General features: G+C 37.5%; 1 protein-coding gene across 4 annotated transcripts in view; it reads left to right on the top strand.

Moving 5' to 3' along the window:
- The window catches only part of RGS17 (regulator of G protein signaling 17), a 70,777-nt gene that overhangs the window by 39,129 nt on the left and 16,270 nt on the right, over nt 1-15,378 (top strand). For all 4 annotated transcript variants that reach the window (XM_064708190.1, XM_064708189.1, XM_064708188.1 and 1 more), the window contains exon 2: nt 1,353-1,496. In XM_064708190.1, coding sequence (XP_064564260.1) covers nt 1,378-1,496 — 119 coding nt within the window. In that variant the 5' untranslated portion in view covers nt 1,353-1,377. The remainder of the gene's footprint in view (nt 1-1,352; nt 1,497-15,378) is intronic.

Genomic DNA, 15,378 nt, shown 5'->3' with positions numbered 1-15,378 from the left:
ATGCAAGAAGCCAAAATAACCACCAGCCTTGACTTTCTTGAGTTTTAGAGCATGGGTTTGAGTTCTGAAGCTTAGTATCCTTGCTGTGTGTGGTTGTGTGTAAGCTGTCTAGAAGGACACTATTGCAGAATAAAAGCCTTGGGAGTTTTAGCAACCATGTAAATGATAACTCTCACAGCTGCTGCTTGAGTGCATGTAGAAGTGGCACGTCTCTTATTTGTCTGTGCATGGTGTACCCAGGTGGCAAATCAATCAGATTTTGCCTTTCCCCAGCACCCCTGGTTGTAGCAGGATGCCCTGGGAGTGTGGAGCACAGTGCATGCTGCTCACAACAGGCCATCTCTACCTGCTTCTGTTTTAAACCAAGCTCCTCCCCACAGTAATCTGTTAGCACTTTTGCAAAGGCAAAGGTACCAAATTTTACTCTAATTTATATGTTTGTATTTGCTATTACTCTGGGAAACTTAAAGTTGTTGTAGAAAGATGTGAGTTATTAGAAGGATCCTGACATCTAAACCTTCCTAATTAATGTAATTTATCAGTAAATGTTTAACTTCTTTGGAAGACTAGATAATGCATGGTATACCACTTCCAGCTGCATATTTTAAGTCACTGGAAGGAAAAAAATCTTGGCCTAGTAAAATCTAGGAAAAACTGGCAATGAGCAAAGATCTGTGACTTTGAGAAAAGATCTTTTGAGAAAAGATCTTTGAGAAAATAGTCTCAAAGTTGGAAAAGTATTTTATAAATACATATTTACTATTCATTTTATTTACCAAGAATAACTCTTAAGTAACAAGCCTCTCTGTTATGTCATATGAAAATCTTGGCCCTTACCAGACAGCTGCTCTCAATATAAGATCACGTACATTAATTTCATTGGTCCAGCATAGACTAAAGTCAAAAGTAAAAAAAAAAAAAAATCAGTTTCCAACTCATGTTGAAGATGAATAACCATCCTGCTGTATTTTTAGCTGTATATTTAGCACAATGGAAACAGCTGTGATAGTCCTATGGTGAGGAACAAGGCAGTCTCTCCCAAGTGCTACAAAAACTGTATGGCTTGCTGTTAAAAACACTGATAATAAAGAGCTCTTTGAGTGCAGCCTAAGCAGTAAGGATGGGCTCTATTCAGCAGCCCAGGAGCATAAGCGTGCCACTGAGATGTGCTCTTCTGGAAACTGCTTTCGACACACTGGAGCTATTCCTTGGCTGGCTCAAGTGATGGTCACATGCTTTTGTTGCCATGTGCTGTGAGAAGCAGTTGCATCAGGCGTTGCTGTAGAAATGTGAATGTAATTTATGACAGTCTGTAGTAATTCTGTACATCTCTTATGTCTGTGTTCTTATAGCCACTTGGGCACTGAAGTAGCTGACATGAGAAAGAGGCAGCAGTCACAAAATGAAGGAACATCAGCTGTGTCTCAAGCACCTGGAAACCAAAGGCCCAACAACACATGTTGCTTTTGTTGGTGCTGTTGCTGCAGCTGTTCATGGTATGTCCTGTAGTATATTTGCTTCCATATCCACCACAGGTAAACAATGAGAATGGAAAGCACTGGGAACCTGTTAACTTCTGGGAGAGGAGACACAGTTTAACTTTTCACTTAAAATTTTGATTTAAATATTCCCTGATTTGGTTGGACATCTTGTGATGGGGAAGAGGAAAGAATAGTAAATTCAAGCTATATTTATCCTACTTAAGCCATAACTAAATGAGAAAATTTCGGTTGTAAATCATGTATTTGTGAGTGAGAGACTCCATAATGAATATTTTATAGCTTGCATTCAAAACAGTTTTTTCTGCTGGTACTTCTGATAGTGCAGTTCTATGCATTCAGAAGAATAAAAGGGAGATGGTCATAAATGTGAATGTGTGGTGTCCTGTTATATTACTAATATAAATTATATTATTTATAATTTATATAATTATAAATTATAAATAATGTAATTTATAATATAAATAATAATATAAATACTGTAAATCTGAAAATATGAGCCTTAAATTCCACTTTTAAATGAAGTGGCATAATATTAGTGGCTGTTTGTCCCTTCCTCAACAAAGTGTTCACTTGTAAAGTCAAATATTTAAAGTCAGTTCCAAAAATAGCTTTAAATTCTCAGTGTCTTGAGATGCATCAGATCTTTATTTCTTATTTTTATGAACACAGTATTGAAATATAAGGTAAATGACATTCAGTACTGTTCAGAGCCTGTGCATCATATTAACCCGACAGTTCAGTGTTTTGAAGTCACCATTCCTCTGTGAATCTGTGTTATTTTCACTTCAATCACCCATCTGGCCCCAGTCTAAAACCTGAGGCTATTTGCTTCAGTATATTTAAAAATACTTACCAGTAGATATGCACTAGGGATAGGTTTTTTTCCAAGATACTGCCACATCCTGGAGGCAGCGGCAGGGGGGACCTGCCTTGGCTGTTATTTCCAGTTTCACCTGAAGGCAGAGTGTATTGGGAGCAAGGAAGAGCCAGAGCTCATGTTTTACCAAGTAACTTTGCAATATGTTCAATCCATATTGAGAAATAGGTGGAAGTGTATTAAACAGGAAGCAAAGAGAGGGTGTTTTGTCACTTTTCTTTCTGCTCTGGGACAAGAGCACAATGTCAGCTATGCTCTTACAGTCCAGAGATTCATTTACCTGTGTCCTATTTCAGGAAGTGATCTTTATCAGATACCACAAAATAAGGATAAAACAAGTAGATATGCACCTCCTCAAACTACCCACAGTAAAACACCTCACAACTACTGTCAATCTGCAATTTAGGAATTTCCTGGCCCAGAGTTCCTTTTTGTGTGGTTTATAGACCTTGGTGGAATTTTCTTTCCTTAATTTGGCAAAACATTTTCTGAAGCGACTTCCTAAACTCATCTAAAATTTTGGCACCCAGGGTTTCCTCTAGCAATAAATTCTAAAAAGGGCCTGTGTACTCCCTTTTATTTGTGTTAACCTACTAGAAATTAATTTCATTTGATGCTTCCTTTTTCTTATGCGAAGAACAGTGACTAATCATTCCCAGGATGGTCAAGATTTTACAGAGCTCTCTCGTATCTTCCTTCACCTGTTTTTTCTTCCACAGTCTTCTCTATTTTAATCTCTGTGATACAGAAACTGACCCAGACCATGATTTATCCTCATCTGCCCTATTTGCTCATCTACCTTGTGCTCACTATATACCTTCTTATTCTATACTATTTCCTGTCTGAGATGTGTGACTAGATCTGTGTTGTTGAGACATGGATGCACCATGTTTTGTGTTTGCTCTTGAGTTTTGTTACTAATTCCTAGCACTCTGCTTATTTTTTAACAGCCCCAGAGATGATGTTTTCATGGAATTACCTACCCTGAATACAACATCTCTTTCCTGAATGAAAATAAAGTCCCATCATTGTGCATGTACAGCTAGGGTTGGCTTTTGCCTTGCATGCTAGAATATTAATAATATTCATATAATGTCAATAGTATTCAATAAAATATCCCTCTAATTTCTAAAACTTAATGACAGCTGATTTCATTTTTAAAGCATGCTGCAACTCAAGGAATCTTAAATTTGACAATAATACTCTAGTTTGAAGCCTTGTGACCCTTGGAGTGCCTCCAGTCCTTAGAAGGCAATACCATTATATATGTAAACAGCTTATGTGCATTAAACTTACATTAGAATAATTATTGATTAAAAACATAGGATGTACCTTCAGCTGCTGTATTAATTGTTTTTACTGTCTTTCAGGGTTTTTCAGGGCTTGAGGTTGGGATTTTTCTTTGCAAAGTAAATGAGATAGAGCATGGAGAAATCCTGTTAGCTAGTTTTCAAGATTAAGTAAAATAAGTGATCAAAGGAACAGTTACATCACTCATGTTGCTAAAATCAAAAAGAGAGAAAATGTGATGCAATAAGTATTTTCCAGCTTTAACTTCTAAGTTTCTGTGGTAGAAACTCCATTAGAGGAAAGATGGGACAAAACTTTGAAAAATGTAGTATGAAATGTTTCAGAACCTCAGTTAAAATTAAGTCATTGATTGTGATGCCAAATTTAATAATAACTTTTAAAAAGTAACTAACTTCATAATTCTCTCATATATAGGGGATTCTAGCTAATTAATTCTCTAGGGTAGTTCTCTGTAATGGAAAAGCCTAATCAACGATTGTAACAGGTTCTCTGGACCTAATGTAATTACATTCTTTCCCTAGTTCCACAGGTCTTTGTATTTGAGTAACATTAATTTCTCAAGAGATACCTGTCTGGAAATGTTGCTAGATTCATTAATTGGGAGGGCAATGTTAGAATTTTCTTCAGTTTTTCCATCTGTATGTGACTGCTGATAGCTCTTACATCTCTAACCACTTATTGCCTCAACTTGTTCACCATTCACAGAAGTGGTAGAAGTATGTGCAGATTTTATTAAAAAATGTTCCCTTCCTCCTGTTCAAAGAGCTAGTTCAGTAGTTCCTATATTCAAATGATAAATCATTAGAATTCTGAAAATATCTTTTGTGAATCCTGTGAGACTTGTTTTTTTTCTGTTCTACCCCGTGTTAAAATCAGAATAGCCATTAAGTCTTCTGTTTACACAACAGCATAGGCAAATATTCATACCTTTGTTTGGGGAAACATAATCTTGCTTAACAGACACTTGTCAAGAGCAAAGAATTTGAGAAATTATTTGGTGCATCTTATTAAAACCCTTTTAAAAATTTGTTTTCTCTAATATATCTTTCTTAAAGATAACAACTATTTGAAGGACTTCTCTACTGTTATGGGATAATCCTTGTAGGTAGCTCAGCCACAGGCAGATGCTTACTCAGCAGCAGGATGGAGAAGAGAATCAGAAAAGTGAAAGTGACAAAACTCTTCCATTGAGATAAGGAGTTTAATTGATAAAGCAAAGTTGTGTGCACAAGTAAAACAAAACAAAAAAGTCATTCACAGCTTCCCATCAGTTCAGCCATGTCCTGGAAAGCCATGGTCCATCACATCTTACAGTGACTTGAGGAAACAGATGCTACAAATCTCTGCCTCCATCCTTCCTTTTTCTTCTGCAGCTTTTATTGCTGATCCCAATGTCATATTGTAGGGAATATCCCTTTGGTGAGTTGTGGTCCCAGGTGTGTCTCCTCACAACTTCTTGTGCACCCCCAGCCAGCCCACTGACCAGACAGTGTGAGAAACAGAGAAATCCTTGATACTGTTCAGTGACTGCTCAGCAGCAGCTATAACATTAATGTGTTATCAACACTGTTTTGGTCAAAAATCCAAAACACAGCACCACAAGGATTGCTATGAAGAAAATTAACTCCATCCCAGCCAGACTCACTAATAATTATCAGGACAGTAAATTGCTCAGTTTACAGGGACAAAGCAAGACTTATTACCAAGTTTTGCTCAGATTGAAAAATAGTGGAGATTAACAGGACTATTAAGATGGCTATTTTATTTTAATAGATATGCTCATGAGGTTGCCCAAGTAGTTTAAGCTCTGAACTTGTTTCTGAGTACAAGTAGTGAAGGGAACACTCAGTGTTCCTCTTCAGTGGAAAAAAATAAAGCACTTCTGAAGCTCCCAACAGGAAATGCTTGTCCCCTTTCAGCAGAAAAAGAAGATACATCCCTGTTAAGATCTTCTATAGACCTTCTTCTCTTCACTGACCAGACATAGACCTTAGGCACTCATTTCAGGAGGACTTCCTAATTAAAGTACCTAACAGAAAAGTACCAGTCATGTACCTATGGTCCTGGATTGAATCACCCCCTGTCTTAAGCTTCTGCAAAGCTCCATTTCAATAGAGGACAGAAGAATGTGCTTCTTTATGAAGCATCATTTCAATGATTTGGGCAGCCTGAGACTTGGAAAATTTGCAGTAAGTCTTCTGACATGACATTCCATAATTTCCTCAATTACACTTTCTCCAGAGACTTGCCCATTTAGTACTTAGAGCTGTGACTTTATAGTTTTGAGCTCAGTTTGACAAGGTTAGAGGAGTAAGCCTGCTATTTCATCTCCTCAACCTTATTTAGAATCCATTATTCCATCTTCCTGAGCAGACATGAACTAGTCGTTTTTTTGCAAACACTTGTAAGTTACATTCTCTAAAAAAACTCTTCAGGCACTAGCACAGGGAGGTTGGCTTTTCTGCCAGTTTTATTTTGCTTTCTCCTTTGTCTCCTACCCAGAGCAGGAGTCATATCTTTTTATTCCCCCTTTCATAAGGTGCTCTGTGAATTCGAAAACTGTGGGACACTAATGCCCAATAATCTGTCTCCTTTTACTGCACACAGAAGGCTCAGAAGGGGTTTGACATCTGCCCTCCAAGAGGCTTCAGCAGTATGGCAGTCTGGGGGACGTGGAAAGGCTTCCAGGGGATAAGTGAAGATGATCACTTAGCTTCACCTGTAGCTCAATTGAAGTGAGTGAGCTGAAGGGCCTTTACCCAAAAATGTAACCATTAAAACTGCTGAAGACTTGTGGAAGAGAGTTTCCCACACACAAGAGATTCCAGGGAAGATAGGGTATTTGCCATCTTGGCAGTAAACAAGAGTTGCTCTTGGCAAGAAGCCTCTCTCCTCAGTTCTTATAACTTGTCTATGACTGCTGTGAGCTACTCTGAAATTTCTTCCTGATGATGTTGCTACACAAATATTTTTCTTTATTAAAGGGAACATTTTCCTTGCAAGAGTTTCACAGTTTACTTGGGCCTGCAAGAAAATACTTCTGTCACTTCTGCAATGAATATGAAATGGCAGACACAGTTCTAAGAACAATTTGAAATTGCATTAATACCCATTCTCTATGGGGTTCAGTGTTATCCTCTTAGTAAACTATGTGCTCTAAATGTGATAAAAACCAACCAAACAAACAAAAACAACTACTTTTTTTTCTTTATTTTTTTTCTTTTTGCATTTCCCACCTCTCTAGTACTTTGAGAAGAATAACATTTTCCTGGCATATTCAATCTTAGTTTCTTATCAAAAAATTGTGTCAAGGCTTTGCATGAGTCTATACAAGATTATTTCTGGGGGCTACAGTCATGGCTGCTTTATTTCATTTAACTGTGGCAGAAAGTTTGAAGGACAAAGAAGCAAAAAAAGGATGGAAACAAAAAAAAATTAATGCAATGCATTATAGCCACATGTTCATAAGTAGGTGGAAAACAAAACCCATATCTTTTCTCCCATGCCTGTCTGCAGCAGAACTTTTTGACAAGGAGCAGACTAGAGTTGGACTGGTACAAAAAAGTCACCCAGGCTCCAGGATTTTGTTAAAGCTTCTGGCAAGAAAAGAAAATCTTTATCTTTGAACAAAAGCACTGATTTTGAAATATGCATTTTGGCTTTTAATTTTGTTTTTAATTCTTCTTTTCCTCCCTGAACACGTAGGACAACACATCTAAAACTCAATTCTCTGTGCTTTACTTTTTCAAAATATCACATCTGTAAAAAAGTGAATATGGAAAAGTGCATCAGGAATTTTTTTAATCTAGTGCAGAAGACAGAAGTGCAGGCTACTGTACTCTATTTTACTGGAATAGAAGGTGATATTTTTAAAAATATTTAATGGGAAAAGATGTTCCAATCTGAGCCCTTTTATACTTTAAAATATCACAGAACACCGTTACATTTTTACCACTTGCTATTGCAGAGGTCAAAGATGAAAACATTCCATCTCTTTCCCAGAGAATACTTTATTCTGAGGGTGAGAAGGCTTAGGGACTTGTGCTTCGTGCAACTATGGGACAGTATCATCTGATTATCAGAGTGCAATGGGCAGTACTGGTGCTTTCTTGGGAAAGTAGCACCAGTTCTTTGATGGGTAGTATTTAAAGCTGGATCAAATCATTATCTGTCTTGTCACAGAAGCTACTGAACATGATATTTATGAAAATCAGTCTTAAATCACATTGTCTTTAAATCCATATATCCTCAGTGCTGAACCCATGAGAGAAAGCTGGCAAACATTCCTGTTGTTGATGGAATGCACCATGGAGTGAGTGTGGACTGAGGATTTAAGTATCTAGTCTTCAGAAATGGGCCTCTCAAAGTTCCCTGAGATACTTAAAATAAAAGAATTAAATTCTCAGCATTTGTTAAAATAATCAGAATACACACTGAAAATAAATAGCTTGTCAAGTTGGTTTTTTTCATACTTCTGTAAGTTAACAGTGCTTATTAAATACTGCCCAAGAAAAGCATTTCTCTTCCCTTTAAAGCAAAAGAAAAGGATGATCTCTAAACTGAAGAAAAAAAAATCAGAGCAGGGAAGCATGTCTTCCTAATAAGTTTGAAATTTAATAAGCTCTTTTTCCTTTATAATTAAGACAGGGGAAGTGATTTTGCTGGAAATTTATGGATGTTTAGGTCCTCAGGGCAGGCTGGAGACAGGTGGCTGTGTGCATGCTTGCTTACACAACTCTCCTAGGGCAACACAGCCTGACTTGCCAACCTCTGGGCTTGCACTGGTGTGACACTGGTCCACATTGTCAGCCTGATAATTCCTGGAAGCCTTCTCTCTCCTTGAGCCAGACCACAAATTTACCTCATATGGGATTCAATACACAGCTTATCTCAAAGCTCTAGAGCTGGCAAGTAAAGGCAGGTTTGACCACTTCTTGCACCTCCCTGTGAAGCAGATGTGAAATGCTGCCTTTTCAAAAGAGGGGGACACATTTCTTTGCCACAAGGTGTAAAGGTAGGTAGGTTCACAGTTATGCTAACTGCTCCTAACTAGTAGTCTATCATTTTTTCCTGCATCTGCCTCTAGAGAGTAAGATGTGAATGCAGAAAACAAGATTTACTGACAAACCAAAAGGACTTTAGAAATAAGATTTACAGAAAACAAAAACTTCATGTAAAAACAACTAAAGGAAGCTTAAAGTTAACCTATTCAATGTCATGAGAAGCTGCCTTGATCACTATGGATCCCTCTTCTGAATCAATCAAGTATATCTCACCTCCTCTCATAAAAAAGCATCTAAGAAATCCCTTAATCCAAGCTAATGCACCACCTTTTGTCTTCTTCCTTTCTTCTTCTCAGCATCTTGCCACATACCTCCAAATTCCTGTTGGAGCACAAGCTCTTGCACAGCCTTGGAGTAGGGGTGAGGACAGTGAGCCACCAGCTCCCACAGCAGAAAGGCATTTCCACAGGAAATTTGCCAAGAAGTAGATTTGATGCAGGCCATTGCTTTCTGGGACATGTAAAGTAAATTAAAATCATGTCCTTCTCTGGGAGAAAGCTGTAAGCTACACACTGCATTTATTTTGGCAAGTGGTGCAAAGGGGTAATCACTAAGATGCTGCCAGTCTACCATGAAATCATGGTGGAAGCACAAAGATACACAGGACATGACACAGATGTTCAGCATATATAAATAATTCTGAATTTGTTTCCAACCAAGAACCCAGGTTTGAAAAATATTTTAACACTGTAAACTAAGTCCATGCAAACTGATAAATGTTTCTATTTTCAAAGGTATGAGGAAAACATGTTTCTCCTCATAATAAAATAATAAAAATAGAAGGCTAATGCGAAGAGTGGAGCAACAGCTTCTTCTGCAGCTGGTCTGTTAACTTTCATCACAAGCCAGTGGTAGAATCCTCACTAACATCAAAATCATCCCTGGGCTTTCTGTGCCAAGCTTTCCTAGTATCAGGATTTTAGTCTTAAATAACTTAAACTTTGAAAGTTCATTTCATTTTGAGGACTCATGTGTTTACTGATATTTCCCCCCATCTGTGATAACACAAGCAGGTTAGAAAATGAGTAGACTTTAAACATAATAGACTAGGAAATTTTAAATAAATGTTTCTGAAGATTCACAAATAAAATGCAGATTCCTTTGTGTATAGTACTACTAGGATACAAACCCCTGATCAGTCTAACTGCAGAAAATAGTCCTATTTCAAGCAAACATTTCTGTAAAGAAAATTACAGTGAAAAAAAAAACAACAGAACTGCAGTTGTTCTAAATTGAATAATAAATACATGCTGAGAAGGGATTTGGGATTACACAAGGCTCATTCCATTTCAGTGGTGCAAAAGATACCAACAGTAGCTCCTTAGAAGGAGAGAGCAGACTAAATCTAGTTAACTTTAGAACATGATCTTGATTCTGTCCTGGCACAGCACTCAAGAGTGTATTCAGGGACAGCTGCTCTTGAGGAGACTGGAGGGAGAGAAAGCAGTGGCAGAATCACTTCCACTGGTGAAAAGCAGCTTGATGCCTCCTATGAGGCTGTTTAAGAGATGGATTGCTTCAGAGCATCAGTGTCTTGGCTCTGCCTCACCCCTCATACCCATTTTCCACCTGCCTGTGCCAAAATGCTGTTCAGCTTGGTGTCTGTGGAACACTGGCTGGAGGAAGATTTGTAATGTCATGACAGATTTTCTGTCACCAGAGTACAACTTGACTGTTGCTGTGAAGAAAATAAAAAAAGCATAAAGAGTGCTGAGAATGCCTGAGTCCAGCTTATGCTGTGAATTACGGATATTAGGAGTTTGGAGCCTTTGAAATCTCCCCTGACAGGGTTTGAGCTACTTTTGGTTTTCTTATGACAAATCTGCAATTAGATATTTACTCAAAGATGCATTAACTCAGAAGTCCATGGAAAACCACATAAGCAGAGAAGTACATGAAAGGTCACAATGGGTCTGAGATCAAAATATTACCTGAAGTAAGGCATGTTGATAGATGATGACATTTTAAAGGTGCCAAAGTCCCCTTGCAGACCCTCTGAACTTTATTCGTTGTAGAATAATAAAAACTTTAATACTCAAAATTCAAAAACAATAACAAAACACCCTTATCCAAGTCAAACACACTAACAGTGCCTATACCACTAAGTAAACTAAGCAGGGCCAGGGTCTAATGGGCTACAGTCAGCCTGTACAGTAAATTATTAGCAAGTGTTAACTCCCTGGCAGAGATTTGACCAGTGCTTAAGTGCATTTCCAACCAATGCCCTGTGGCAGAAACCCTGTTTTGGGCGTGGGCTTCAGTGGACTGGGGCTATGTAGTGCCAGTCAACCTCAGGACTCTCCCAGAACATTTTATCTGCAAGAATAAATGCAGCCTGTAGTTCCAAACCAAAAGGGAAAAAAATTAGGCTGCTAAAATCTGTCAGCAGCAGAATTTCTATCTTGCATATGTTTATTTTTTAACTGTGCATAATTTCAAATTGGTTTAAGATGCCAGTTAAAACAGGAATAAATGTCTAGCACTTTAAAGAGAAAAAATGAGACTATTTAATGGAAATGAGTCTGGACCTCTGTTAGGAAGCACTTATTAGATGGAGATCCTCTCACTAGAAAAGTGGGTCAGACATTCATTATGTGAGTCAGAAAGGCAAAAGAGATCTGAGTCTTGTCTATTCACCCTTAATAATTCCATAGCACATGCATTTGTCTAGATGGCAGCTCTGGTTCTTCTGAAATACCTGGTTGAAGGCTGGATACTGGCAGATGCTGAGCACCCATTATGAAGGAATGGGTAATTTCAGTTCTTGTTAACATCCAAGCTGAAAGTGCTTCCCAGCTGAGGGCCTTGTCTTAAAAAATTTGGTAGCCAGCACCAACAAAACAGATGTCTGTAAGATACACAGACGGGCACAGAGGGTCTCAATCCTGTTTGTTATCCCCCATTTTACTTGATTGTGATCTGGATAAGCATCAACTAGTTTAGTCAAGGCTAATTTCACAAAATATGGTGTTGCTCCTACTTTAATACCTGAAAACCAAGAATAATAAAGAAAAAGTCACTACAAAAAGTGAGACTAGGCTCATTTATCAGAATTAGTTGAGACCATTAGTTTTGCTTGCTAGTGATTTCGAGGGCCTTTATTCATCTAGCTACCCTTTGAAGGGATACAATCTCCATTTATTTGAACAGTACAGAACTGTCACTTTTAATTGTCTCAAATATATGAAGGAATTGCTTGCAGAATAGCTGCAGCCAGGAGTAAGGATGCTGCAGATTGTCTAGTAATTAAATGTATCCATCATACAAGATGGAATATGAATGGTAATATTCTGAAGGAAGGAATGAAGCCAGACTAGCAATCTCTTGGGTGACCTGACAAGAGAAATACATCTTTGAGTTGAATATTGCCTAAAGCAGAAACCATCTCTAAACTAATGGAAGAAAGCTAGAGTAACTCCACTAGAAATCATTGGTAAGAAAACTTTGGCAAGCCTTGGGTTTCTTACCTGTACAAAAATTACATTCCACATATGAGAATAAAAATCTCAAAAAAATATCCTAGAAAGAACTAGCAGTTTAACAAAAGTTGTAATTACTTCTGTTGTGGCTATCATTATGTAAAAGTAATATAATCTCTTTAAGGTAAAATCTAGCAGAAAGTATATTTTCTTACAGATTTTCAGGAGAACAAAACATTGTAAGTAAAAAAGAGTTTAGGAAATCAGATTGCTTTAAATCACTAGTCCTTTCCTCTCCAGCACGGTTACATATTTTGCTCTGTGTTAGTCTAAGTTTGAGGGAGATATTGTCCTTTATTTCAGGAGTTCAAGTGCAGTGCACATTGGTAGTTTCCATCTGCCTTTGAGCTCCTGCTGAGCTGCAGTATCTGCAGGTAGGAAGATTAAATAAGTCACACAAGAGCAGAGGAAGAAAACAACACGTTCAGCAAGGCTGTCCATTAAAAGAGCCAGTCTTCTTTCACATAATATTTAACCAGCTTTGACATTGAGAACAGTTCTCTCCTTCATTCTGAAGTCATCCTGAAATGTAAATATCATTGCTTTTTTTTTAAGTAGCCCCCCAGAATATTCCTCAATTAGAATCTCTTTTAAAATATGTTTTTTGTGGCACTACTGGCCATGCCTAGAGCACTATATCCAGTTCTGGGCTCTTCAATGCAAGAGCCCTGGGTATACTGGAGATTCCAGCAAAGGGCCTCTAAAATCATTAAAGGACTGGAGCTCCTCTCCAGTGAGGAAAGGCTGGGAGACCTGACATGGTTCCACCCAGAGAAGAGAAAGCTCAGTATGTATAAAGGCTTTAAGTGAGTGAACAAAAAAGGAGGAACCAGGGTGTTTTCAGTGGTGCCCACTGACAAGACACCAGAGGCAAGGAAAACAACCTGTAACAGAGGAGGTTCTATCTCAACATCAGAAAACACTGAACCCAGTGCCCTGAACTCAGTTTTAAGACTAAAACTCAGATCTTAAATTTTTGCAAAACATTTCTGAGGGTCTTTCTGAGTATTTTAGGAAAATATCCCTTTTATCAAGGGCTTTCCAACAGGTTAGTTTTTCCATTACCAATACATTTCAGAACATTTTCTAAAAGACAAAAGAATCAATATGAAAACTACATCAAATATCACATTGCAAATATGAATCTATAATGGAAGAAGTATTGACATGTGGATTTTTAATTCTACAAGGCTTTTCTTTCAAATTTATCATGGGGTCCAAAAAGAGAAGGTAGTTTGGACAAATCTGACAATTTTCTGCCAAACATACACTAATTTCAACTTTGATGGAAAATACAGAAGGAAAATATAACTTCTGTCTTTATAAAGAGACTGTTAATCTGACTGTCCCTTAAGAAGAGAAAAGGTTACCAGATTTTATGTCTATTCCATTTAAAAATATTAAATATACAAGAAAGGGGAGAGAGTGAAATACTGCAACTTTGCTAAAACCTTTTAAGTACTTGCTTTACAGAGCACATCCCCTCTATGACTTACTTTACTTTAGCACTCATATTTCAGTAATGATGATCTACCTTCCCTGTGCCATGTGGGATGCAATTTAATAACCTTATATAATGATCTTACATAAACTCCATCTTGGCCAAGATTTCCCATTTACAAAGGGATGATTATCCTCTTAAGCAGTAGATCATTTGGGTTCAATTCTGCTTCTACTCAAGCTGAGAAATAGCACAACATAATACTATCAGGACAGATCTAAACGTCTTAACAGACTAGACCTTGATAGCCTGAGGTGCTCCAGATATCTTAAACTGTGATTTCCACCAATCTCCTTTTTCTTTTATGGTTTATAATCAAATCTATATTGACTTTTGACCAATTAGGCTGAATGCTGCCCAGTATTAAGAAAGCACAGCAATCAAAAACCAGTAAGAAATCAAACCCATTCTCCCCTACATTCAAAGTATGACAGATACATACAATCTCAAATGAACTGAGAAGTTTCTTATTTTTCATGGAAAAGTTACACGTCTCAACAAAGATGATCTGGCCTTATCATATACCTTTGAACAAAAGAACTCACAGAACTTAGTCCAGGTTTGCACAAGGAAGAAAGCTAGGACTCTGTCCATCTGTAGTATTTTAAAGTGTATTTCCTTCTGAACTCTTCAGCATCTCACAGGGCTAAAAGCTATTCCTTCACACAGAAAAGTTGAAATAGCACAGCAATAGCAGCACTAAAGAGCAAACACAGGAGAATGGGCAATGATTCTTTCAGTCACCCTGGATTGCTGCTACAGCATTGGTGTCAGAAATAAGACAGTTAATGGGCCAAGATACCCATCTGTAGGCAGAAGGGGTTTTCACTACATCTCTGTTCCTGTGTCCACACCCTCCACAGCCCTACTGTTTTTTGCTAAAACCTGCTACCCTTCTAGAAATCTCAAGACTATTTTAGGGAAACAAGGATACTTCAAACACAAGTGACAAATGCAATTTTTTGCTGTGCTTTGGTATTTTAATGCTGTAAGGCATTGTTCTTCACACTTCTCTCCATAGCTCTTAGTATAAACATGATTCTGAGTGAAAAATGGAGATACTGTTTGGAGCACTCTGGGAGATGAGGCTTTAAAAAACACTCCATGTATCATGAAGTTAAGAGTTATAGCTGCTGGATTTCCTGATGAGCTGTTTTCTTAATAGAAAATCACTTGTCTTGTAATCAGAAAGCCTACTGGAAAAGAAATCTGCTGTGACAGAATGTAATTTTTCTAAAGAGCTTCTTAAATTTAAGCACAATATTTCATTTAAATCTATTATTTTACTACATTAACAAGAATTACTCGCAAAGGAGTAGTAAGAATAATGCTAACAATGAATAAAGCCAAGACAACTGATTGTTTAATTTTAAAATGGAATGATAATTATTTTTAGAAATATCAAAAGGAGTTATGAAATGTCATTAAACATTTCCACAAACACTATTTTGTTAGAAACTCAATTCAGAAGTAAATTAATTTTAACTGTCAAATCTGTGCAAAACACAAACTCAGTTCCATTCAGCTGCATTCTCCATAAAACCCTGGTGAAAGGGCCTGTGAAACAGCTTCTGTATCCATCCTAGGTAGGAAAAATCAGACAGAAAGTTTACACCTTGTGTTCCTGCTTGGCCCACAGGATTTA

This window comes from Zonotrichia leucophrys, chromosome 3 (genome assembly GCF_028769735.1).
Source record: "Zonotrichia leucophrys gambelii isolate GWCS_2022_RI chromosome 3, RI_Zleu_2.0, whole genome shotgun sequence".
In the NCBI taxonomy this organism is placed as follows: Eukaryota; Metazoa; Chordata; class Aves; order Passeriformes; family Passerellidae; genus Zonotrichia; species Zonotrichia leucophrys.
Note: the sequence above shows the minus strand (reverse complement) of the source record. Positions and strands in the feature narration are given on the sequence as shown.